General features: G+C 45.8%; 1 protein-coding gene across 3 annotated transcripts in view; it reads left to right on the plus strand.

Annotated features, from left to right (window-relative positions):
• SEMA4F (ssemaphorin 4F) overlaps nt 1-25,775 on the plus strand; it is a 31,023-nt gene extending 5,248 nt beyond the window's left edge. For 2 of the 3 annotated variants that reach the window (XM_002921462.4, XM_011227744.3), the window contains 10 exons: nt 3,139-3,232; nt 12,843-12,962; nt 13,061-13,212; nt 13,858-14,036; nt 14,252-14,399; nt 14,524-14,746; nt 14,887-14,996; nt 15,110-15,270; nt 19,054-19,112; nt 19,361-25,772. In XM_002921462.4, coding sequence (XP_002921508.1) covers nt 3,139-3,232; nt 12,843-12,962; nt 13,061-13,212; nt 13,858-14,036; nt 14,252-14,399; nt 14,524-14,746; nt 14,887-14,996; nt 15,110-15,270; nt 19,054-19,112; nt 19,361-19,971 — 1,857 coding nt within the window. In that variant the 3' untranslated portion in view covers nt 19,972-25,772. Of the gene's footprint in view, nt 1-3,138; nt 3,233-12,842; nt 12,963-13,060; nt 13,213-13,857; nt 14,037-14,251; nt 14,400-14,523; nt 14,747-14,886; nt 14,997-15,109; nt 15,271-19,053; nt 19,113-19,360 lie in introns of all 3 variants that reach the window. The other variant, XM_019801990.2, reaches the window with a different exon arrangement.
• Nucleotides 25,776-26,552: the final 777 nt, after the last annotated feature.

Here is a 26,552-nt window from a genome sequence, read left to right on the forward strand (position 1 = left end):
GGGTGTGTGAAATGAAGAACCATCCTTTGGTCAAGGCTTGTTTGTAGGAGAATATAGGGCATAGCCCCCTGCCCCCAAAGTCAGCTGTGTTAACTCTTCAAGCCATATACTAAGGCTGCCCTCTAGACTTCTTCAATGCTCTTGTGCCTTTACTGTTTGATCCTGCTACCTGGCAACTCCTGTCTGCTTAAGCAAGTTCTTGCCTTATCCTTAGTGTTGGACCTCTCATGTCCCGGACTGATGATTTTGAGACCATGTATAACTATTATGTGAGAGCTTTGACTAGCTGATCCAGACACAACAACTCACTCAGAGTTGATTGCTCAGAGAAACGAAGGTTCTTACAAAAGGCAATTCAGGCACTGGACCAGCTCTAACAATATGGAGTGCTGCCATTCAGTGACAGCTCATTGGATATTGGAGGGAAATATTTTAGTTTGCTTTGTTGAGGGAATTCTAGCAGTTAACAGAGAAGAATGCTAGACTTAACAATAGTAATGACAAGACTTCCCATTCAGTTGAAAATGTACTCTGTCCTAGGCATGGTACTAGGGACTTTACATTTGAGACGGAGTTTAGTTCTTAGCACCACACTGATATTTAGCTATTATTTATATCCATTTTACAAGCAAGGGAATGTAAGTTCCAAAAGGTTGGGTACCATGTCTAATATTATGTAGCTGGCAGAGGTAGAGCCAAGATTTAAATCCAGCTATGTCTGGTTCTGCCCCACTACCCTGTTCTTCTAGTCTAGCCTGCAGCACAGAAGACCTTACCTGGTTTCAATGTCTTGTGACATTTGTCCTGTTTCATGTGACAGGGACCATCTTTTCTTTTTTTCCCCCTAACCACCTTGGGAAGGTCCCTTGTCTGTCTTGTACTCTTTTTGGCCAAAGCCAAAGGATGGATTCTAACCCTACAGCTCAGTGAGAGCCTTCCTGCCTAGCTCTGTCTTTCAGCTGGAGGGACTTGCCTTTACTACAACTGGTGATACAATGAGGGATCTCAACATTCAGACGGAGACTCAGGGGAGTGGTCTTACCCCTTTCAGACCTTAATTAAATGTCACATTGACAAGACAGTAATCATAACCTATCTAGCTAATAGGAGCTTCATTTGCTCAAAAATTATAAACCTACATAATACAGTGATGCCGTTTGGGGAAACTGGATGAGGACTTGTTTTGACATATTGAGTTTTAAGGGGCTGATAGGCTGTCTTTGTGAGGAAGTCCAGCTGCCAAGTGTAGACACACCGGGGATTAGAAGGCATCCGAATTTCAGAGAATTTGTGGAATAATTCCAATAATTTCCAGTTAGAAAGCCTAACTGGAAATGTAAGAATGAGTGAGGTCATTGAAGTATATGTGACAAGGACTAAGGATAGATCCTTACACGGTTAGGGGCTAGAAAGGAAAGTAGAAACAACCAAAGGAGACAGAGAAGCAACAGTTAGGTAGGGGGAGGATGGTAGACTTTTAAGAGAATCAAGACAGACTATTTGAAGGAGAGAGTGAGTAAAAAATATCAGATGCTGCATATACAGATTAGGAGGATGAGCACTGAGAAAAGGAATCCTTGGTGAAACGTAAGGGAGTGGTCTTAGGCACAGGGGTGGGAAAGCATGATTTGTTTTCTGGGAGTAACAAGTGATCCAGGTCTGGTTGGAAGAAAGTGTTCATTTCGAGCAGTATTAGAAAGGAAGTAATTTGGGCTAATGGCTTGGTATTCTAGGCAATGATGAGCCATTTTGTCACTCTCTTGCTCAAAAACTTATCAAGGAAGTGACTGATACTGTAAGAATATTAATCTGTGGTGGATATGCAGAGTAAATTGTGGGCAAGTCTAGGCAGTGTGGAGAGGAGGTGGTTACTGCTGTAATTTTGGTGAGAGGTAAGAAGAGCCACCACAGCATGTATCCCCCTTTGTCCAAAGTGCCGAGACATCTTGGTAGTGTCTCACTGAGCTATCATCCATCTCTTTTCTCAGGCCAGGCTGATCCCATGGCCACACAGGTGAGATGCTTGTGCCCCTGTGGGACTCCTCATTCCAGAAGACTCTTGACTCAGTGTTCCCTTTTTGGGGACCTCAGATCACATCTGATTTTAATAGGTCTTGTTCAAGGCGCTCTCAGTAAAACAAAACCTTATTTGCCCACTATAGCAAATAGACGAGTGGTCAGAATGGGCCTGTAGTGTACTTATACTCAGGGGATATATATCTATGTGGCTACTCCAACCACCAGCAAAGTAGTTAGGCTCCAGCGACACCATATGCCCCCCCAGTGAATTAGAGGTTTCGTGTCTGCCTCTTCCGTGTCATAACTTTGATTCCTAACCAGCCACAGTTAACTTCCCTGCCAGTCTCTGGCTGAAGTCATCCCTGGTTTCCATTTTTAGATGTTATCTTGAAGGCTTTCTTAGTGCTGGATGCTCAGGTAAGGTAACTTCTGGCTGGCCCTGGTGGACTCCTACATCTCTCGCCTCCTGTCCAGTTCAGTCCTGCTGTAGTCCCTGAATGAAGAAGGCAGTTACTTGCCAAATCCTCAAATTCTGACTTGAGTTCCAGGTCTTTGCTAACTTTGCAGATTCCCTTCCCCCTTTCTATGTATCCTTGACTCTGGTCCTGTCCTTTATCCTTGAGGTAGGAGTAGGGGAAGATGGCCCTTCTCTCTAAGGCTCTGGGCTTCAGATGATCTTATATCAGCCTGTACTCTTCTTTACCCTTCCTAAGAGCTCCAGCCCTCAGGAGACCTGCTTTCTTCCCTTCGTCATCCTTGTCCTGTCACATAGTCCCCAGCCAGTTGCAAACCCTAGCATTTCAGAGGAAAGATCTGCCTCTCAGCCTCTTAGTGTCTTCTCGGGCCATCCCTGGGGTTCCTTCAGCAGGGCATGTGGGTGTTGGTACTAGAGGAATGGAGGGAAGAGGAATACACTGGTAAAAAGAGGGATGGCAGAGATGGGAAATTCCAGAACGGGTGGGGGAATTGGGAACAGCAGACTGGGAGTTATGGGGATGGTAGCAGGTGAATGGGAGATGAATGGAAATTGGGCTTTTCCTTCACCTGACCGTCTTTGTAATTCTCACCGTGAGCAGCCTCTCCATGACCCTAAACCAATTGCCCCCTTCTGGTCTGTAGGATGTGTCCAGTTTCCAGCAGGTTGAAAGACTTGAGAATGGCCGGGGGAAATGTCCTTTTGAGCCAGCTCAGCGGTCAGCAGCTGTAATGGCTGGTGAGTGGGGAGAGCCCAGAACCTGTGGCTCCTTGCTGTAATTGCCTCCTTCCCCACCCCTGCTGTTGGAATTTCTGTGTCCTTCCTTTCCTTTCCTTGCAATGTCTATTATTTCCATGTCTCTTTCTAGCCTTTCCTGTTCTTCCCACGGTGCCTGTGTCCTCCTGCTTTTTCCCAGATTCTTCCCCTGGGTTTTCTCTAGAGTACGTATCCTCTGCACCTCTAGTGTGAGTGTTTGCTCTGTTAACCTCCTTTTCTTTTCTCATGGTGCTCCCCTTCCTGCCCCCGTTTTTAAGAGGAACCTACTACAATGCATATTGTAATACATTTGGAAAAAGTATGAAAAAGAACATAAGAAATCTTGTAGAATAGCACTGTCCAAAAGCACTTTGTGGGACAATAGAAATGTTCTATGTCTGTGCTGTCTAAAACGATAGCCACTAGCTACATGTGGCTCCTGAGCCCTTGGACAATGTGATTAATTTGACTGGAGGAAGGAATTTGAGTGTCTAGTGTCTACCATCTTTGCACAGTTCTAGAGTATCAGAAAATCACTGCCAATGTTGCGGGATATATCTTTCTAGCTTTTTAAATAAATGTGTGTGTACTTCCATATGCACTCATGCATATAAATTTTGCTGGCCGGTCCTTTGCTGGCCGGTTGCTCAGAGGAATCAGTAATCAGTAATGACTGTTAAATACATTCCTGCTCTTATTTCCTTTGACCAAGCTGTATACAGTTCAAGTGTGCAGTGGTTCAATCACAGTTGATGCCTAAATCTTTTCTGGAGAATGACTTCATAATCCTTCAGCAGCCACAAACTGAATTGTTTGTGTGGCACGTAGCCTGTCTTTTAGGTCAGACCACTGCATGTACACCCTTCAAATTCAGCGAGAGTCCAGCCATTTTCTCACAATAGTATAAAACGAGCAGGTTAATAGAAATTTTATGAGCATGTGTATATTGTAAAACTTCTAAATGCCATGCCACATGGATTTAATTTTGAATTGTTTTATGTAACTTTTTATCATAGGCATTTCTATACAATTTGAAATTTTTAAAAAATATTTTATTTATTTATTTTAGAGTGAGAATAAGCAGTGGGGAGGGACAGAGGAGGAGAGAGAGAGAGAAGAGTCTGAGGCCGGGCTCGGTCCCAGGACCCTGAGATCATGACCTGAGCCAAAGGCAGATGCTTAGATTGAGCCACCCAGGCACCCCCAATTTAAAATTTTTTGTGAAGAAAAAAATTTTTTTTTTTTAAAGATTTTATTTATTTATGTGACAGAGAGACAGCCAGCGAGAGAGGGAACACAGGCAGGGGGAGTGGGAGAGGCAGAAGCAGGCTCATAGCGGAGGAGCCTGATGTGGGGCTCGATCCCAGAACGCCGGGATCACGCCCTGAGCCGAAGGCAGACGCTTAACCGCTGTGCCACCCAGGCGCCCCTGTGAAGAAAATTTTTAATAATAGGATGCTACCCATCCTGTGAGCATACCATAATTTAATTAAACAGTCCCAAGTCATTTATATAAGTTTATTTGATTTCCAGGTTTATTTAATTTACCTCAAAGTTTTTGCTAGTACCCATAACACTGTAATGAGCATTTTTGTGCATAAGTGTTTATCCTCATTTTAGATTGTCTCAAGATTCCTGGAAATGGATTACTATATCAAAGGGTGTGAACATTTTATGGCTCATTATTTGTTGCTAATTGAGTTTTTAGAAAGAGTGTCCCAATTTACACCCTAATTCAGTAGGAATGAGAGTGTTGCTTTTTTCTCACATAAATTTCACTAGAATAGTATTGTCATTTTGAAAAATCTTTGCTAATTTGAGGCTAAAAAATGGTACCTTGTTTTAATTTGTATTTCTTTGAATATTCATGAAGTTAAACATTTTTCATATTTAGTATTTATTTTTATTTCTTCTTTGGTAAATCTTATGCTCATATTCTTGGGCCAATTATCAGGTGGAATATGTGTTCTAATCTATATCTTTTCCTTTTGTTTTTAAAATAAATCCTTCTTCAGTTAGAGAGCAGATAAAAATTTTTCTTCTTACAGATTTTCCCCCCAAATGTGTAACTCTTTGATCTGTGTGGAACTTACTTTAATGAATGGCATGAGATGGAGATCTAAATTAATTTTTCCCAATTGGCTAATCAGTTGACTCAGCAGCATTCATCGTACTGCTTTTTCTTTCTTCACTGACTTTTGCTGTTCATTATCATAAAATTAATTTTTACCCATTCTTTTGGACTACATTTTATGAAAAACAAAAATTGGGACACAAGATCTAACAGTGAAATTTTTTTTCTTACTCATAAGAAAAGTCTTAAAAGCTAGCTATACAAATTAAATCACTCTTAGTCATACAGTTAATAACTTTTCTGAAAAGTTACAAAATAACAAAAAGTTTTTGAAAATGAACATTAGTTTATACAAGGTTTGTCATTTTTATCATTCATTTGCAATTGAAATTGAGGAGACCTTGTTTATAGTCATATATGTTTACATAAAACAGTTTAGTGAATAGTTTTCTTGGCTTTTTATCAAGCATCTTTGGCAAAACTCTGAGCCAGTCATTGGGCCATTAAGAAAGATTTATCAGTTTTAGCAGTTGTCTCTTGATTCTACATGATTTTTTATCAACAAAATGACTTCTCAGTTACAGCAATCTAAGGTAATCAATTAGCATCCTTTCTTTGTTTCAAGCAGTGATGTTTATACTCAGCCTTCTGCATGTAATCTCTCTGTGTTCCATTCAGTTAGTGAATTCACATTAGCATGTGGTTTAAGAACATAAATTTCAAAAATAAGATCATTTTATGACAAAGAATGTTTTCAAAAAGGAAAGACATTTTTCAAAAGGGTTTCTCAATTCTTTTTTTTCCAGGTAATAAAATTCAGATTACCTTTCATCTGATAATTGATGGAAATGATCAGAAGTCACTTTCTTTCTTTTTTTTTTTTTTAAAGATTATTTATTTATTTATTTGACAGAGATAGAGACAGCCAGCGAGAGAGGGAACACAAAGCAGGGGGAGTGGGAGAGGAAGAAGCAGGCTCGTAGAGGAGGAGACTGACGTGGGGCTCGATCCCACAACGCCGGGATCACGCCCTGAGCCGAAGGCAGACGCTTAACCGCTGTGCCACCCAGGCGCCCCAGAAGTCACTTTCTAACCATTTAGAATGGCTAGCTTCTCCATGTGTCTTTTTGTCTTTGATCCAAGTCACAGACAATACCAATATTCTGTATTTTCCTCTGAAGTTCGTACTTTATAGGGCTATAATTTAAATTTCTTTAAACTTGACGTAAGTGCCAGTATTCAGTTGGAGCTTTCAGTGTTGATCTATTATGCCCTGCTGCCCCTTCGTTTTGAAAATAGCAGTATAGAAAATTGTGACATTATGGAAGAACTAGAACTTAAATTCCCAGTTAGGATCTGTAAAAATGTCCTTAAAGCCAATAGAGGTATTTTGAAATGAAAAGAAGAGCTTTTAGTAATGAAAATGTTATTAGAATGTAATAACAGGAGCATTTCTTGTTTTAAATTATAATAATTACAGTGTGCATTATGGATAATTGAGAAAACACAGAAATATAGAACAAAGGAAGTGAAAAACTAATTGTAATTCAGTCATCACCAGGTAGCCACTATTACTATTTTCGAGTATTTTCTTCTACTGTGTCTGTCTCAGTGTATATTTGTAATACATTGGAATTATCGTGCATATTTCACTTAATATTGTATACTGAACATTTTCTCATAGAATTAATTATTCAAAACATGATTTTTAGTGATTGCATTCTCTTCCATGACTTGAATGTAGCAGTCTATTGCCATATAATTATACATTCAAAATGTAAAATAAATTATTGCTTTTATCAATAATGCTGCAGAAGAAATCCCTTCACATAGATGTTTATGTAAATCCCTTACATGAATCTAATTAATTGCATATTAGTCAACTCAGAAAGTACAATTGCTGGGCCAAAGGGTGTAAAGGTTTTTATGGTACTTGGTGGATTTGGCCAAATTGCCCTCCAGTTAGTCCTGTCAGCATTGATGAGAGGACCTCTTTCATTGCACCCTTTTCAGTCCCAAGTAATACAGTTAATAAACATATAGTGACCCCCTCCAGAGCCCAATTTTATATATTTTTGCTTGCATCTCCATTAGTGATGTTGAGCAACTTTCCATTTGTTTATTGGTACTTGCATTTATTTAGGAAAAATCCTCAGAAATCTTGTCTTCAAATATGACATTTATTCATACTGCATTTAGATAAAATTAACAAATTTTTCTCGGTGTCTCTTTTTGCACTATTCCAATTTGGAAAAATGCAGATATTTTGACAATAATGTTCACATTAGCCTAAGAACACTGGCAATTCCTTCTGTCTCCTTCGGATGGTCTTTGTCTTCCACTCATCCTTTCAAGGTTGGTGTTCCTTGGACCCCTTCTCAAGGTCCTCTTCTCTTCTCATTCTATGGTTGTGGTTGTGGTCTCCACCAGCCTCACAGATTTGTTTCCACTGCATTCTGATGCCTCCCAGACGTTATCTGGAGCTACAGACCACATATCTAGCTGCCTTCAGACATCTTCATATAGATGTCCCACAGAAATCTCAAAATCAGCATGTCCCAAACCAAGCTCATCCTCATTCACCTTCCCCAAACCTGCTTCCCCACCAGTATCCCCTCCTCTGAGTGCACAGTGCTGTTACCCTCCCAAGTACTCCAGCTGGAGACAGCAGTCGGTCATCCTTGGTTCTTCCTACCAACATCCTATAACAAATAGGGCTTTATTGAGAAGAGCAGAAGGTGGGAGTCTTTGTTCTTTCTCTTCGGGAATCTAGCCTGTGTTTTATTATCTCTGTTTGATCTCATTGCATCTTGTGATTACTGCATCTGCCGAGAAGCACTGCAAATGTTCTAGATGTACTGGGTGCTGCTGGCATTTTGGGGTCAAGCCTGCCTCTTAAATTCGGGAGTGTTTGCCCCAAGACTAGCATTCACACACTGAAACAAGACAGTTAGAAATCCTGTGTAACCAACGGTGGAAAAGGTAATAAACACTGCATCTCCAACTATCTAATTATGTCCTCATCATAGGCTGTTATATATATTTTAAAAAAGTATCCAGCTGGCCTAATCCTTAGATAAGGAAATGGAGAATATTAGGCTAGGAGCTATCTATCCTGCAGAGCTCTGACTGTGTGAAGAAAAGGGAGTGGAGGGTGGAAGGCCAGGGCATTTAAAATCTCCCCCCCTTTTTTTAAAGCTAGTGAATGATTATTCCTATTATAAATCTTCTTTGGAAGTGACCATTTTGATACCAAAGTGAAAAATTAAAACCCCAGGGTGGAGTGAAGTACTCACTGCCATGGCGCATGCGAGGCTGTCAGTGTTGGGCACCCGCGAAGCCTATGTCACAGCCTTTACACTTGGGCGAGGAAAGAACTATTTCCACACATAATTGTGATTTTTCTTTGGTTGTGACTCTTCTTCTTTTGTGTCTTTCAGTCTCCCCCCACCCCAGTATTTCCAAAATGAAAAATATCTTAATTTGGGGGGTTATAAAAGTAAAAGATGGTAACTACAACAACATTCATTGAGTACAAAAAAGTAGAAAGGAGAAAAGAAAAATCATTGTAATTCCGTTAGTCAGAAATGTGTCATTAACACTGTAGAGTTGTAGCTCCTTCCAGTCTTTCCTATGTCTGCAGACATATACGTTTTGTTTTTTTTTTAAATGGATTATATCATACCTGGTGTTTTTCTTTTTTTTCTAACTAGCTTGCTCACCAAATTCAGCACTGTGGGCATCATTCTCTTTTGCACGTCATCTTTTGCCAATAGCTAATGTGTGTTTTAATGTTTACTGAATTGATCCATTCAGTACTAACTTGCCAAAGATTGCACATACGGGTATTTTATTATTTGAACAATGCAACATAATATTTGGAATTGAGACTGTCCTGGAGAATCTAGGACATGTGGTGATCCCTTGTCCTCCTGAAATCGTGACCTTGATGGCTGCTGTACCTTCTCCTTGGGGCCTGTGTGTGTGTGTGTGTGTGTGTATGTGTGGCAAGCCCCTTGGTATTCCTGGAATACCTGGAACCCTGCTACTTCCCCCCCAAAGTGTCTGACCCCTCCTGCTGTCCCTTAGTGTCAGTGACCTTCTGCTCTTTCACTCCGAGTGAGTGTTCTCTTCAGCAATTCTAGGCTCCAGAGTTGCTGACTGCCCCCATTGGTCCCTTAGAAACTTCTGGGATATTTTACTTCCATCTACTGCTGGATCCTTACAAAATATTAGTTTGTTGTACCCTCCCCCCCCCCCCCCGCCCACCAAGTCATGCTCCTAAATATTCGTAACTGTCTTCTCCACAGATCTCTCTCCATTCTCAGGGTGTCCATGACACAACTTCTGCCGGGTTTTGGTTTTAGTGTTTTGTGTACAATGCTCATAGGGAGATTTTTCACTGTAACTCTGGCTTCTGTATCAACTCCCCCCCCGCCGCCCCGGAAGTACAGAGGGTTGGCTCATTTGCTGCCTCACGTGCTGTCAGACTGTGCCCTCAACATGGTTTTCTCCTTCCTGAAGTACTCTGGGAGGGAATGGAATGACGTTTTATAGCCCACGCCTCCCCCTGCCTTCTGGCAACAAGTCAAGCCTGTGGTTCCTGAGGTTTCATAAGGAGCCTCAACTCACATGCATTGAATGGCAGCCATGCTCCCGGCCCTACATGGGCTCTATGTTTGTATGGCATTTAACCCTCAGCACTGCTCTGAGTGGAGGGTGGTATTATCTCCATTCTATGTTTGAGGTACCTGAAGCTAATTTGCCCAAGATCATACTACTTGTAAGTATTTAGGGTCCAAAGCCAGGCCTTCTGAGCTCCAGAACACTTGGATTCTTTTCACAATCTCCAGGGATAGAATAGTCTCTCCTCCCCACCCCACAAGGGCATTTCTAACCCTCTGCTGCTGCCCTCAGATGCTTTCTGACCCTTTTTTGCTTTGTATGAAGTATTTTTTAAAATAGTGGTTATTTTTCCAGTACCTGAGACAAGCAACTTTGCTCAAGCATCTGTGACCCCAGGATGATTGTACTTCCCCCAAAGTGGCCCTACTCAACTGCTTCCTTCAGGGTGCATGAGTCTGCATGGCTCTTGCTGGGCCTCCCTTGCACCACCTTCCAGCACACTAGTCTCTCTTGCTTCTCTAGCCTCTCTGGCTTGGTTTTCCTAGTTGTTTTCAATTGCCTGTCCCCTTAAATGGTGGTATTCCCAGGGACCTTTTTTTCTCACTTCCTTTTTCTCTCTGGCTATCACATTCATGGTGTGGCTTAAGCCTGACTCCCAAGTTGCCTGACTGGCCCTGTTACCTGGGCCCTTCTGTCTGATTGCCTTCCAGTGTCTCCAACCAATGTTCTGAAGGGACTTCAACCTTAGCACTTTCCACATCTGGAGTCCCAACTACCTTCTTTATGGGCTTTCTCCTACGATTTTTGGCTTTGCTCATAGTATCACCCTCTGCTGTCACCCATCTTTTTTTTTTTTTTTTTAAGATTTTATTTATTTAACAGNTTTATTTATTTGACAGAGATAGAGACAGCCAGTGAGAGAGGAAACACAAGCAGGGGGAGTGGGAGAGGAAGGNCCAGCGAGAGAGGAAACACAAGCAGGGGGAGTGGGAGAGGAAGAAGCAGGCTCATAGCGGAGAAGCCTGATGGGCTCGATCCCAGAACGCCGGGATCACTCCCTGAGCCGAAGGCAGACGCTTAACAACTGCGCCACCCAGGCGCCCCTGCCGTCACCCATCTTATAAGCTGGAGACGTTAAAGACATTATTTTGTTCCATTCTTTCACATCTCATATTCAGTTGATTTTTAAATCTCGTTAATTGATTCTGCCTCAGAAATATCCCCCTAATCCCTTTTAATTTTTACTCCTTCCTTCCTTCCTTCCTTCCTTCCTTCCTTCCTTCCTTCCTTCCTTCCTTCCTTCCTTTTTTCCCCAGCCCTTTTATTCCCTCTGCTGCTACCTTAGTTCCGGCCCTCCCCTCTTGCCTGAATTGTGTGAATGGCCTTATAACTAGTGTTATCTTCTTAAAACCCAAAACTGATCATGTCAGTCTCTTCCTCAAGAAAATCTGCAGTTTTACTCTTATCTGTAGGATAAAGTCCACATTCCCTGGCACAGCAGAGCAGACTCTTCACAGTTGGGTGCCCATCTTTTCCCCTCCAGCTCCATCTCTGCTCACTAGCCCAGCAGCCCCCTGTCCCCCGCCAGAGCTGCTGCCACAGGGAGCACCTCACATCCCCCCACATGGCTCCTCTCTTCTCCACCTGCTTGTCTTCCTACCTGAAGTCCAGCCCCCTGGCAAATTGCTCCTTCTTCAGACCGAGCTCAGATGTCACCTCTTGGATGCTGTTTCCCCCAATTAGATGTGGCTGGGTTTTCCTCTGTGCTCCCCCATACATCTATTAGTCCATGTCTCCTGGTATCTGAGCACGTTTGTCTTCCAGACTCAAATGGGGGCTCTTGGAGGCAGTGATGTGCTTAGCATGTGGCACAGTGGCTCAGACGTAGTAGGTGATGAAGGAATGCCACTCTGTTCTTTCCAGAGTTCTGGGATACTCAAAACCACTCCAGGGGGCTCATGACCTTCTACTACCCCTGAGAAATTTTCTACTAGTCATGTCTGAGCCCTTGTCTGTGTTACAGGGTGGCCGTAGTTGTCTTAGATTCCTCCCACAGAGCCATTCCTCCCCTTCCTGCCGAGTGTCTGTGATTTCTCTCTTCTCCAGTCCCCACCATCCCTACAGCACCTCCGCCCCTACACTGTAGCAGGAGGGAGGATCTGACTCCTCATTGCTTCTTCTGGCTGCCTGTGAAGGATTCCTTAATCCCTCAGGCTGGTGTTCCTCAAAGTGAGGTCCTGAATCACCCACATGTAGTAACTCTGCTTGTTTGAAAACTTAGTTCTTGGGCCATCCCCTAACTCTACTGGGTGAGAGTTGCTGGGCCCGGGGCCCAGGAATCTGTGTTTTGATCAATTCCCCAGTTGAGGCTGGTATACTCTAAAGCTGTGACTTGTTATAGAGCAGTGTCTGCCCCCAGTCAGAAAGAGCACCCGTTCCCTCAGACGTGTACCAGAGTGGGAGAGTGGAAGTGAGACCAGGGCATGCTGCAAAGCAGGCCCCCTTCCTGGAGAGTCACAGTATCAGTACAGTAGGGAATAGAGGCGGCCTGAAAACAGCGATGACAACAGCAAACAAGCCAATAGACAAAAAAAAAAAAAAAAAAAAAAAAAGCCTGATTTTCACAAGGGTAGCCCTTATTCTTTCTTCCTGCATGTTAGCATGTGGACAGTTTTCCCTTAACACGGGTGGCCTTTTCTACCCTGGAGTACTTTGTGTCTACGTTGATTGTAAGTGAAATGCTGCCTGTCAGGTGCTTGGCAGTGCCTGCTGTGCAGTGGGCACTCAGCTCTTGAGGGTTCCTGCCCCCGCTTCATCCCCTGCTCTGCCTGCAGCCCTCTCTGCTTCCCTCAGTCGTCTCTGACAGCCCATCTCCTCCCTGTCGCCCTGCAGGGGGGGTCCTCTATGCTGCTACTGTGAAAAACTACCTGGGGACGGAGCCGATTATCTCCCGGGCTGTGGGTCGCGCCGAGGACTGGATTCGGACAGAGACCTTGCCATCCTGGCTTAACGGTGGGGAGAGGGGGACGGGTGCTCTGGGGGACAGAGCTGGCTGAGGCCAGGTGGCCCCAGGCTGTGACTGTTGTATCTGAGGCCACTGGTCTCCCCAGCCCCAGCTTTTGCTGCAGCCGTGGCCTTGAGCCCAGCCGAGTGGGGGGATGAAGATGGAGATGATGAGATCTACTTCTTCTTTACGGAGACTTCCCGAGCATTTGACTCATACGAGCGCATTAAGGTCCCACGGGTGGCCCGTGTTTGTGCGGTGAGACCACTGTCCCAACTGTCTGTCTATCCTCTTCTGCTCTGCCTGTCCTGTCTTTTCCTCTCTGGGCCTCTGTCTTTGCATCTCTCCTCTCTCTCCTTTTTCCCTCTGCCTTAACTTTTTTCTGGGAGCTTGGAGAATGTGCGGAAAGGGCTCTGGCCTTTCACTCCCATAATTACCCTTATGACACACTGTCCCCAGGAGGTGGACTAGTGGAGAGGTCAAAGGCTGGAACTGTTGAGAGCTAGTCCTGGGTTCAAGTCCTGGCTCCACCAGTTCCTGCCTCTGTGACTCTAGGCAGGTTCTTTAGCATCTTTGAACCTCCTCTGTAAGATGAGGATATTAGTGACCTCTAGCTAGAAGGGTCGTCTTGAGGACTTAATGAGGTGACTTATGGAAAGCATGTAGGGCGGTATTTTGTAAGTGCACAATGAACTCAGTCACCGTCATGGTTACTGTGACCCCGACCAGCCCCGGACCTCCTTAGCCCCTGCAGTACTCTGTATCTCCATCCTTGCGTTTCTTGCATCTGTCTTCCCGTCTGTCTGTGTTCGCCCTGAAGACACGGAAACCTATATTGGTGTCCATATGCCTCCCACAATGTTGGTCTTCTAAAGAGAACTTCCTATGTGCTTGTCACCCCAGGGGGACCTTGGGGGCCGGAAGACTCTCCAGCACCGATGGACGACATTTCTGAAGGCTGACCTGCTATGTCCAGGGCCTGAGCATGGCCGGGCCTCCAGTGTTCTGCAGGATGTGGCCATTCTCCGACCTGAGCATGGATCGGAGACCCCCATCTTTTACGGCATTTTTTCCTCCCAGTGGTGAGGGGGCCTGGCGTGGGGGAGAGTTATTGGGTGGGAGATATGTGGGGGATGGGTGCAGTGCCAGTGCTGTCTGCTCCAGAGGGGCTGGGCTCTTCCTGGAGCAGGCTGCATGGCTCCCTTGGCATTTCTCATGGGTCCTCTCATTTGATGGGAATGAGTTGCTGCTCCCTAGTTCCCTCCAAATATCTGGCTCCAACCTGTGACTCTTACAGGGAGGGGGCGGCCATCTCTGCTGTCTGTGCCTTCCGACCACAAGACATACGGACAGTGCTGAATGGTCCCTTCAGAGACCTGAAACATGACTGCAACAGGGGACTGCCTGTCATGGACAATGATGTACCTCAGCCCAGACCTGGAGAGGTGAGGGAGTGGGGCATCTCTTCGCTTCACACCTGCATTGCCGCAGTAGAGAAAGGGCCCAACTAAGCATCATGGACACTTCCCGGCTCCTGGGAAACTGTCACCCATCCTGTGTTTCCTCTAGTGCATCACCAACAACATGAAGCTCCAGCAGTTTGGCTCATCGCTCTCGCTGCCTGATCGTGTGCTCACCTTCATCCGGGACCACCCCCTCATGGACAGGCCAGTGTTTCCAACAGATGACCATCCCCTGCTTGTCACTACGGATACAGCCTATCTCAGAGTTGTGGCCCACAGGGTGACCAGCCTCTCAGGGAAAGAGTACGATGTGCTCTACCTGGGGACAGGTATGTTTAATAGTCAAGCGAGTTGCCCATCTGTGTACACATGTTCCTGTCACAGTGTGGCTCCCCTATGTACAAGTGTCAGAGTCCCCAGGCACGGGTACACTTCTATCATTATGTCTTGCCACTTGTCTGCTTCCTAGACGACGGACACCTCCACCGAGCAGTGCGGATTGGAGCCCAGCTCAGTGTCCTGGAGGATCTGGCCTTATTCCCAGAGCCACAGCCAGTTGAGAGTATGAAATTGTATCAAGTGAGTTATAGATTTCGGGGAGTCTGGTGGGGGAACATCTGAGTCCAGAGCCAGTTACTACCCTGAGGTCTGGGAGATCCAGCATATTCTTCTTCCTCACTCTCCTTTTGTAGAACTGGCTCCTGGTGGGCTCCCGTACTGAGGTGACACAAGTGAACACAACCAACTGTGGCCGTCTCCAGAGCTGCTCAGAGTGCATTCTGGCCCAAGACCCCATGTGTGCCTGGAGCTTCCGGCTGGTTATGTGTGTGGCCCATGCTGGGGAGCATGGCGGGTGAGTGTCGCTGCGCTGGTCTCTTGCCTGGTGTCCCAGGGCAATCCACATATTTACGTCTGTTTCTCATCTATGGGGGCACCTGGCTCCTCAGTTGGTAGAGCCTGCAAGTCTTGATCTCAGGGTCATGAGTTCAGGCCCCATGTTGGGCATGGAGCCTACTTTATTTTTATTTTATTTTATTTTATTTTATTTTATTTTATTTTATTTTATTTTATTTATTTTATTTATTTTATTTATTTTATTTTTTTGAGAGAGAGTGCAAGTGGGAGGCAAAGGGCGGGGGTGCAGAAGGACAGGTTGAGAGAGAGAGAGGGAATCCCAAACAGGCTCCGTGCTCAGTGCAGGGCTGATGCAGGGCTGGATCTCCCAACCCTGAGATGATGACCTGAGCCAAAATCAAGAGTTGGACGCTTAACCAGTTGAGCCACCCAGGCTCCCCCCATATGGAACTACTTAAAAAAAAAGGGCTTCTCATCTGTTAATGCCGCCCTGCCTCTGTGTGTGTATTCTGTTGGTGTCACTTGTGTGTCCATCTGTCAGTCCATACTGACTCGTGTGTCTGTACATCTGGCGTTGCCTCATCACTGTCCTTGCCTCTGTGCTGGACCTGCCCTGACTGGGTGACTGAGCTCCAGGTTGCCACACACAAGAGCTCTCAGAAGTGTTTGCACCATTGACTGCTCATTCCTTACTTCCTTGCGATACTCGAGCCTCTTCCCTTCTATGACTCCGCGTTCTCCTGGATTTCCTCCCTTCCCCACTGGTCTGTCTCCTTTACTGATTCCTTTTCCGTTCCACTTCTGAATGTCGGTATTCCTCAGGGTTCAGTCCTCTCTTTACACTTCCACACACTCTCTAACTGATCTCATTCCCATTCTCTTCGACATTGAGTGCTGCTGACCACCACTGATGTGTCTTTAGTTGAGCTGTGGGATTCCCTCTCTCACCGCCTACCTGATATTCCCTTGGAAGGCATCATAAGCAACTCAAGCTTAACAGGTCTTAGCATGCACCGTGGTTTCCTCTTTCCTTCACATGCTCTTCCTGTGGTTTTCATCATTGCACAAAAGGGACCTCCATCCAAGCCAGAACTTCCCGTGCTGTTGTGCAGTTTGTACTGACTCAAGCCCCATCCGTCGTGTCCGCAGTCCACAGCCACTCCCCCCTTTCTCTGCTGCTATCTCCCTAGTCCAAGCCGTCACCACTTCTTGACCGGATTACTCTGGCAACCTCTTAATTGGTCTCCTTTTGACCACTGGGGGATCCGACCGTCTCTTTTCCCCTCAGCAGCTAGCTTAAAATTGTATGTCACATTGAAGCAAATCCCTGACATCATATTCATCTGAAATATTTCAATATGTAAGGACTCTCTCTCTTTTTCTTTTTAAATTTTTAAAAAGATTTAATTTATTATTTGAGAGAAAGAGAGAGAGAGAGCACGAATGGAAGGAGAGGCAGAAGGACAAGCAGACTCCCCACTGAGTGGAGAGCCTGCCATAGGGCTCGATCCCAGGTCCCTTGGATCATGACCGGAGCTGAAGTTGGCACTTAACCGACTGAGCTGCCCAGGCATTTCCCCCCCAAGATAAGGACTCTGTTGAAAAACATTTTATTATAAAGAATTTCAAACATTCAAAAGTAGGATAAATACAGTGAATTCATATCATCTATTGCTCAGCTTCACAACTGTCAACTCCTGGCCACTCTTGCTTCACCAATACCCTCACTCACTCCCAGTTATTTTATAGCAAATTTCAAACATTGTATCACTTTATCCGTAAATCTTGCAGTATATATCTTTAACACAGATAGAATTAAAAATAAAACCATACTATCATTATTATACCATAAACTTAATGTCATGAGACATCTAATCAGTGTTCCAGTGATCTCAGTGGGTATACTTCAAGATAGTTGCTTAAGATAGGATCCAAAGTGTGTCCATCAAATGAAATTGATTGGTGTGTTTCTGAAGTCTTTTACGTTTTAAGTGAGATTCCCTTTAATGAAGCATTTTTATTCGATTGCTTGGAAAGTATTTTTTTCAAACTGACTTTGAGATTTCCTATTTTGAAGCCCAGTTAATTTACAGTACATTTGTACATATTACTGAACCATAAGGTTACCAGTATTTTAGAAGTAAAAGTACTTGTTTTGGGAATCAGTTTTTCATTAAGAACTTTAATCTGGTAGTTTCTCTTGAGAGAACTTTTAAATGTCGAAGACAAGGCAAGGCTTTATTGTTTTAATAGCCATTAAAGTAAGAATTTCATTGTTCTTGGGTATCCTGTGTACTTGAGCCTCAGGGTCCCCTTAAGACATATGGGTTGGGGGTGTGTGGGTATGTGTATATGCTAGTATATTTTTTTGTAATACAAGAAATTACCAAGTGGGTACATTTTTTTTTTTTAAGATTGATTTATTTGTTTATTTGAGAGAGAGTGAGCGAGAGTGCATGTGAGGGGTAAGGGCGCCAAGGCAGAGGGAGGAGGAGAGAAACAGACTCCGGGTTGAGCGAAGAGCCTGAGGCGAGGTGGGTGGGGCTCCATCCCAGGAGTCTGAGATCATGACCTCAGCCAGTATCAAGAGTCAGACGCTCCACCAGCTGCCACCCAGGTGCCCCGCCATGTCCATACTTCTCTGCACCTCAATTCATGCAAGCAAGGAAAACAGACTGTGGAGTTCCTGTGCCTATAGCTGCACATATGGCTTCCCATGTTCCCCACTCTCAGCCAGACCAGGTGACTGTGGTTTTACTCAGAAGACTGTAATATATTCATACCAGTCTTGGAGCTCATTTCAGGGGCCTTGATTCATGTGCAAGGAGTTAACACTCAAATGGAGTTTATCTTTGGTTGAGGCTTTTGTGTGTTCAGATAGAACTTGATCTCCACGGATTGCTCGGTGGAGGTCTCCCTTTGGGGAGTGGTGACAGGGAGTTCAGAGTGGGCAGTCTGTCCTGCTGTCCCTGTGTCAGGCACAATCCATGCATATCCTGGAAGTACCAGGATTGTGTTGTTTGAAACAGATCCATTAGAGGCTAATAGACATCAACAGGTGTTGGAGGGAGAAAGTTCCTACATAGAGATGAGCAGCTTTTATGAAACAAAAAGTCATCTCCCAGGGGAAGAGAGGAAAAAATGAAACAAGGAGAAAGCAGAGAGGGAGACAAACCATAAGAGACTCTTCATCTCAGGAAACAAACTGAGGGTTGCTGGAGTGGAGGGGGGTGGGAGAGATGGGGTGGCTGGGTGATGGACACTGGGGAGGGTATGTGTTGTGGGGAGCACTGTGTATTGTGTAAGATTGATGAATCACAGACCTTTACGCCTGAAACAAACAATACATGTTAAAAAAAAGTCATCTCCCTGACCCTCACAGAATTTTGCTTAACTTTTATAGAAAAGAAGTTTTCTGTCTTAATAGAAAAAATGTTAACTGTAGTTTTTATGTTTTTTTTTCCCCCAGAGAAATCTTGTTGTGGATACCCAGATAACATTTCTTGGAACATTGGAAGCACCCTCCAAACACCTTTCCAACAGAACTGCAAATTTAATTCTCTGTGGTCTGCTGGAAATATGTGTAGAATTTATCATGGCCAGTGTCATGAGGAGTAAAAAGGGTATTGGGGGAAATTTTATTGATGAAGAGAATGTTGAGTGATCATTTCAGGAGTGATTTATGAGATGATGGGAGCTGTGATCCCATTACGTTACTGGTACCGAGGGTAGTAGAAGAGGATGTTGACACTGGATTTACCAAGTATTCTCTTCTATACAGGCTGGTCCAAGACATAGAGTCAGCAGATGTCTCTTCTTTGTGTCCCAAAGAGCCTGGAGGTCTGTATGGTTTAGGGGAATGTGGGTGGAGTGGGTGAAAGGGGCTAGAACGCTGTCTATTGGGGATCCACTTTAAAAATTGGAAGATACGGCAGCGAGTGACCCATGGTCTTACTGTCTTTGGGAATCCCCTTTTTATCTTTGTTCCCATGGCCCCTTCTTGTGTCTGATACCATGCCACAGTTCGCTGCATTACATCCCAGCTGGTAGCATTACCACCATTCGTTGTCTTTGCTCTCCCTCTGCAGAACGCCCAGTAGTGTTTGAAGTTCCCGTGGCTACAGCAGCACATGTGGTCTTGCCATGTTCCCCAAGTTCAGCATGGGCGTCCTGTGTGTGGCACCAGCCCGGTGGAGTGACTGCACTTACCCCCCGGCGGGACGGGCTAGAGGTGGTGGTAACCCCAGGCGCCATGGGTGCTTATGCCTGCGAGTGTCAGGAGGGGGGGGCTGCCCGGGTGGTAGCTGCTTACAGCTTGGTGTGGGGCAGCCAGCGGGGTCCCCCAAGTCAGGCCCACACAGTAGGGGCTGGACTGGCCGGCTTTCTCCTGGGGGTTCTTGCAGCATCCCTGACTCTCCTCCTGATTGGTCGGCGTCAACAGCGACGGCGACAGAGGGAACTTCTGGCTAGAGACAAGGTGGGCTTGGACCTAGGGGCCCCACCGTCTGGGACCACGAGCTACAGCCAGGACCCTCCCTCTCCTTCTCCTGAAGATGAGCGGCTGCCCCTGGCCCTGGCCAAGAGGGGCAGTGGCTTTGGTGGCTTCCCTCCACCCTTCCTGCTCGATCCTTGCCCGAGCCCAGCCCACATTCGGCTTACTGGGGCTCCTCTAGCCACATGTGATGAAACGTCCATCTAGGGCAAGTGACTACTAGTGCACGGGTGACCGCTGGAGGGGGATGACCATCGAGATGCTGGGGGTACTGGGCCTGGAAGACAGTCATGGGCTCTGAGTTCTCTTTGGTCTTTGCGTCATCACCTAGACTTCTATGTCTGCCCTCTCCGGGCCTTCCTGGGCTTGGGGCCAAGCCTGTGCTTGATCTCCTGATTCCCATGAGAGATCAGAGCTGCTGTCTCCAGTGAATCAGGACTTTGCCCACCTCTGCCCTCTGAACCGCTGTGACCCCTTCAGCCTTGGCCCCCTATCTTGGGCCCATTAGTTTGGGGATAGGGAACAGGACATCGCTCTGACTTTGCCTTCTGGTGGGCCCTGACCGGAAGGAAGAGTGCTAGAGGTGGTGGGGGGCTAGTGTGCATTAAGTCCTTTTGTTCATTCTCTTAGTTTATCGGATTCTCTGTGGGGAGTGCATGATCCCCATGTTGCAACGTGAAATCTCTGCCCTGAGGTGCCCTCCAACCCAGTTGTCCTTCCATGAAAGAGTGTGTGTCAGTACACAGGTGTTTGTGGGAGGCCTGGCCACATGTGCATGCATGACTGGGCCAGTGCTCAGGTGTACTCCTGCGGGGTCAGATGGGGGAAGGTGGGAACGAGGCCTTGCCTGCAGAACTTCAGACCCTGTAGCCAGTGAAGGAATGGCTTTCCTTTCTAAAAGGAAACAAACCACCGACCCATCCTCATCACCTCCCACAGCCCTTCTCTTGAGTAGAGGAAAAACTCCCAAAGTGACCTTTTGGGTGGGAGGGGAGGGACGGACAGCAGTACACATGACCCCATCATTGTCTTTATTTTTGCCTTCCGGCTACCACCACTGCCACACACAGCTGTTTTTTCTCTGGCTGGAGTATAGGCTGAACCTCCTTTGGCTGCCGTTAAAAAACTTCACAGCATTCTAAGTATTAAGGGACAACAAAAGGGGAACCGTCATAGGAAATAGAAGTTGCATAAAAATAGGTTTGTATTGCCTTTACTCAGGTTGACACCCTTGCCCTAAGTCAAAAGTTCTCCACCTGGGGTCCATAGACTCCCTGAAATCATATGCAAAATATTGTCTGTACATGTGAGTCTGTATTTTTATGGGGGGTGGGGTGGGTGGGTATGGCTTTCATCAGCTTCTCAAGGCCTTAACGAAGTTAAAGGACTGTGCCTCGAGGTCGCCACCCAGTGGTCAAGCTGAGGGAGTGCCACTCAGCGGCAGTTCTTCCTGCCCCACCGTCCCTTCCCTGTGGTCAGCCCCTGGACTCGAAGCCGCTGGATGCCCTCTTGTTTCTCTGGTCTCTGGAAGCTGGGCTCTGCGTATATTTGAAGATACTATCAACTCCTACCAAACAAAGACCTCTTCCTGCTTCACAGCTCCTGGATGCTCTAGGCTTCTCCTGCTCAGTTCTGGTCTTGGCCTGTGTATGTGCCTCCTTCATCCCTTGTAAGGGACCCCCTTGAACTCCAGTGAATGATCCAGCCCTTCCCAGTTGAAGTTTTCAGCTCTACTTTCCTTGGCAGCAACCTGTGAACTATTCAAGAGAGTCCCCTTGGTTTTGGAATTACCAGTGGCTTTGCCGCTAATATGTGTATGATTTTCAGCAAGTAATCTAATGCAGGAACATTGGTTTACTCATCTGTGAAGTGGGGATAGTAATACCTACCTCAGGGTTGCTGCAAGGATTTAATGGGAAAACATGTAAACAATAAACACTATCTATACCATAGATGTTGTTATTATAAAAATTGACCTATGATGCCATAATCCTAAAGCTGAACCGTATGATAACCGTGACACATGCAGTCCCTGTAAGCCCCATTCTCTGGGAGGAGGATCGTTGCCTCACGCAGATATCCTGTTCTGGGTCATCTCTGGCCAGATCCTAGCTGCTGGTGTCCAGGTTTTGGGAGGCTGGGCCTGTGGTTTCTATGATCCTGTGACATGCCTGAGCTTAGTGACCTTCTTAGTCCTATATGAGAATGGAGGAAGTCTTGTATTCTTGTGTTTATCTTTACTTTGTTCTCTTGAGGTTATGGGTTCCATTTTGGGGTAGGAGAGAGGTGAGGAGATGTCAGAGGGGCCTGGGGTCTCTTAGAGGAGGAAAGGGACCAGCTCACAGTGGATTTGGGGCATTTGGCCTGGTTGGAGGAAAATGAGACAAGGGAAAAAATGAGGAAGAGGGAGATAGGCATGAAGGGAAAACAGCCACCTCTTGGTTGGTGTGAGGTTCACGGCCCCAAAGTGAGTGATCGCACAGGAACATAAAGAAATAGTGAATAACTGATTGCATGATTTTTTACCTGTGAAGGTGTGTGAGAACGGAGAGGGTCTGTCTGTGGATAGGGGAGCCAGAGAAGGGTGCAGGGTTCCTGCAGGGAGAGTTGTGAGGATTCTGGCAACTAGAGATGTGCCTGGCTTCACACGTTAAAGCAGCCACGGGGAGGGGGACAGGGAGGGTTGGGCCTTGTGTTTGTGTTTATCCCCTGATTCCAAAGATGGCCCACTTTCTGGCCCTCACTCTTAAATTCTCCTCTGTTTTTGGCTCTGGCCCCTAGTCCATAAATTGTGATTCTCGGCTTGCCCCTAACCAGTGGTCTGCTGCTACCCACGTGGCCTTACCAAAAGAGCCAGAGAGAATGCTTGCAGTTGACTCATACAAGCCAAGTGAGCTCCAGCACACCGCTGGCCCTAACCCAGCAGGAGGCTGATTCACTTCCTTTCTCAGGCACCCTCCCTTTCCCTAGCAGGACTGCAAGTTCACTGGTGGCTCAGTGATGGCAGGAAAAGGATTCTTTCCATATCTGCTGGGTTCTGACCCTCCTGGCTACTATGTCCCTGTCAGAGGGGGGCAGTCATGGCTACCACTGACTGTTCTTGGTCAACTGCACACAGATTGTGTTGCAGGGGTCTGGGAATAAGACTGTCCTTTTTGGTTGTAGCAGAGGCAAGACTGGAATTTTTAAAAAATCATCTTCACCAACTGAAGGAGAAACTAGCAATAAAAATAACAAAACATAGTTCTGCCGTTGTTTTTAAATGCAGACCCTTGGTGGGGTCTAGGGATGTACCTCTCTGTGACATGGCAATTTGTGTGGCCAGTAGATAGCAGGTGTGGTCCAGAGTGGCCCATCTGGATTGATGCAAAACACCAGGTCCTGGTTGAGGTAGGGAAGAGCAAGCCATAGAATGATCTAGCTTCCTGAGGATGTTAGATGAGGCCAGGTATGGTTGGAAGGGTGCAGACAGGAGATCAGGGAGCTGCTCCAGGCTCTATGGAGGAATCAGTGCAAGCCATGAACTCTCTGCCTCTCTCTTTTTCAAGAACTCCCAGCCATGGGACTAAGCCTTTCCCTAGACATCCGGGTCCTGGGACTCAGGGCCACAGGTGAATCTCCGACCTGCCTACTGGTGGGTATGGTAATCCTCATTTATGTCAGAGTTGGCACCCCTCTTGTGGACTCCGAGCTTGGCAGACCACAAGCTAAGGACTTTCATTATCTGTGGCTGGAGCCACAGTTGGAACAGGAGGAATCAGCAACTGATACTGGCCCCAAAGACCCACGTCCCACCCTCAAGCTCAAGCAAGGACTTTGAGTTGAGGAGGCTAGGAATAAAATCCTCCCGGGGCTGGGTTCACTCCAGGGACTCTCTGACAGTTAAGAATTGAGGAGGCTGATTAGACCTCTCTGGTAGAGGCTTAGGCAGAGCACTCATGGGGCAAGTCCAGGCCCGGGGCCTTGAGAGGCATACTTCCTATCTGTCGGTTAAGGGGTTCTAATCAGCCTCGGATAGATTCACTGGAACTCTCCCCTGCAAGCCCGAGAATGCCAAGACTTGGCACCCATTGCCAGCACTCTCCTTTTAAGACACGTCATTGTGTGTGATAGGTAAGCTCCTGTTCCTTCCCCTAGAAGAAGCAAGGAGGCAGGAGTGGCCCTTCCCTGAGGTGAAGATGGGGATGGCTATTGTATTCTTCAGTGACGTAGACTTACCCCTTGCTTCCATGCAGCTTCTCCACAAGCTCTGGGGGGAGAGAATGTATGGATGTTGGAGACAGTCATGACCTTTGAGGTTATGGGGAAGTGTCCCCATGTTTAGTGTAGAAGGATGGAGCTGCCTACCTTTTGTCTCTGTCAGCGCAGATGATGAACTTCTCATCACTGATCATAGGAACCAGACTCTTCTGCCCTTCACCGGGAGCTGCCCTAAGTTTCCTGAATTCACTTTCAATTCTAGAGAGAAGGATGGCCACCCCAAGATGGCTGAAATAGAATATTTTCCCCCAGAAGTGACTGGGAGCTGAGAATCCGTTAATTTGATTTATAGAAATAAAGTAATTTTTTTTGTACCTGTGGGTTCATGGAGAAAAATTCATGCCCACTGTAACTAATAGCATTTCTGAAATTGGCTGAGTGCAGAGTGCTGGCATTATGAACTGGCCTATAGAGTGAGAGAGCAGACTGGATTGTGGGCGGGGTGGAGCTAAGTGAGCACTAGGGGCCTGAAGTGAAGAAGGAGGACCTTCCCGTAACCCTTTGCAGGAGCCATTCACCCTAATGTAGCTTCTCCTCACAGATATCCACCAAATCAATCTTTTATCAGACTCAAAACCCGTCACCTCTCACATGTACTGGATTTAGATAATCTGTGGTTTTGTCATAATACTATAGCTCATCATAAGTTGTGATCACCTGTACTCAAAAAAAAAAAAGAAAAAGGGCACGTGAACCTATGGAGTCCTAGCTGAGAAACCAAGATGTCCTCATGCTACTTCTACAAAGGTTTATGACAAAACCTTTGCTTTGCTGGATAAGTTTGTATTCTTTCAGGCATTTACTGCTGTACTAGTCAGGACAGGTTTTGTTATGATATAATAACAAACAACCGGATACTCTTAGTGGCTTCCAACAGCCTGTTTCTTTCTTACAGTACTTTCAGGAAGTTCTGACACATTCTACAACATGGATAGACCTTGAGGACGTGATGAGAAGTGAAGGAAGCTAGTCACAAACAGACAAATACTGTATGACTCCACTTCTGTGAGGTACTTAGAGTAGTTACAATCATAGTGACAGAAACTAGAATGGTGCTGACCAGGGCCTGGGGGTGAGGAGGGTGGGGGGGATTGTTTAATGGTGACAGAGTTTCAGTTTTACAAGGTGAAAAGAGTTCTGGAGGGGAGGGTGCTCGTGGTTGCACAATATGAATGTCCTTAACACCACTTAAAGGTGATTAAGATGGTAAGTTTTAGGTTACGTGTATTTTACCACAATAAAAAAAATGGGAAAAGGAAGTGAGGAAGACATAGTCCCTGCCCCCTTGAAGCTCCTAATTCAGTGGGGAGGCAGACAAGGGAGCAGATAACACACTTTGAAAAAAACTGTTGTCAAAGTGTGTCCCAAATCTGGGCAAACCCAAAGACACCCCTTTCTGGATACATCTCTTCTTACCTGGTGGCTTGAGAAACAGACCTGAGACACCAACAGAAGGCTTTGTGCCCCTACCTGGACTGGCTCGAAGCTACGGACACAGTCCGATGTAGCAGAGTCTAGTGAGATCCGTATGCCTCATCTGGTCCTTGTCGTGTATCCAATTTTACACAATAGAACTTTTAAAAACAAGATGTGCTTTGGTCTACGAAACTGGCAAAGATAAAAAAAAAAAAGATTGATGATACTTTGTGACTTTGTGGTGATGAGGGTTTGGGGATGGGGAATTGGGTATTCTATCCTATTGTTGAGAGTGAAATTAGTCTACGCTCTATGGAAAGCATTCTGGTGATATCTTATTAAAAACTTTAAAGTGTATACATTGTTTGATCCAGTAATTACACATCTAGAAATTTAAGGAAATAACAGTATATGTGTGGAAAGATGTATTTCTAAAGGATTTCATTTTAGTATTGTATGCCTAAAATATTAGAAAAAATCTATTTAACAAGGGAAATTTGGTTACATAAGACTCACTAATGACTTTGAAGAAATGTCCACAATGTTGTTAGGTGAAAAAAAGAGACAACCCTAAGGGAGAGAAGAGCAGCCCCTGACAGCCCCTGGCATCATGGTGAGGCTCTAGAGCTCTGTGTCACAGCACAGCGACGGCAGAGAAGCCCACTCTGTGATGTGATGGAGCCATTCCATGATCACGTCTGCACACAGATGAAATGGGAACATTGTCCAAACCACAAAAATGACCAGTTGTTCTCCTGTCCTGGTTAACAGTAGGGAGTGCTGTTCCTTTACCAATTCTGCACCAGCTTTAGCCTCTAGCTGGTTGTCCCTCCTTCTGGGTGACATTTATTAAGGCAGCCAATCATACAATTACCCTGCTTCCTGGCAGTGTCCAATCCAGAGCAGAGCCCAGCTTCCTTAAACCCTCCTGCAAATTGCCTAGTTCAAACCCAAGTCCTATAAATTCTAACAGCCTCTTACTGAAACGCCCGTAGTACCCATGGTGTGTGTTCTCCCTTACCACAGACTGAGAAGCTCAAGTGCAGGCCTGTTCCTGGTGGTCTTTGGTTTGAAGGACAACCACCATGGCCCATTTGGTTTGTAATAGATAT

The sequence above is a fragment of the Ailuropoda melanoleuca genome, chromosome 4 (genome assembly GCF_002007445.2).
Source record: "Ailuropoda melanoleuca isolate Jingjing chromosome 4, ASM200744v2, whole genome shotgun sequence".
NCBI lineage: Eukaryota > Metazoa > Chordata > Mammalia > Carnivora > Ursidae > Ailuropoda > Ailuropoda melanoleuca.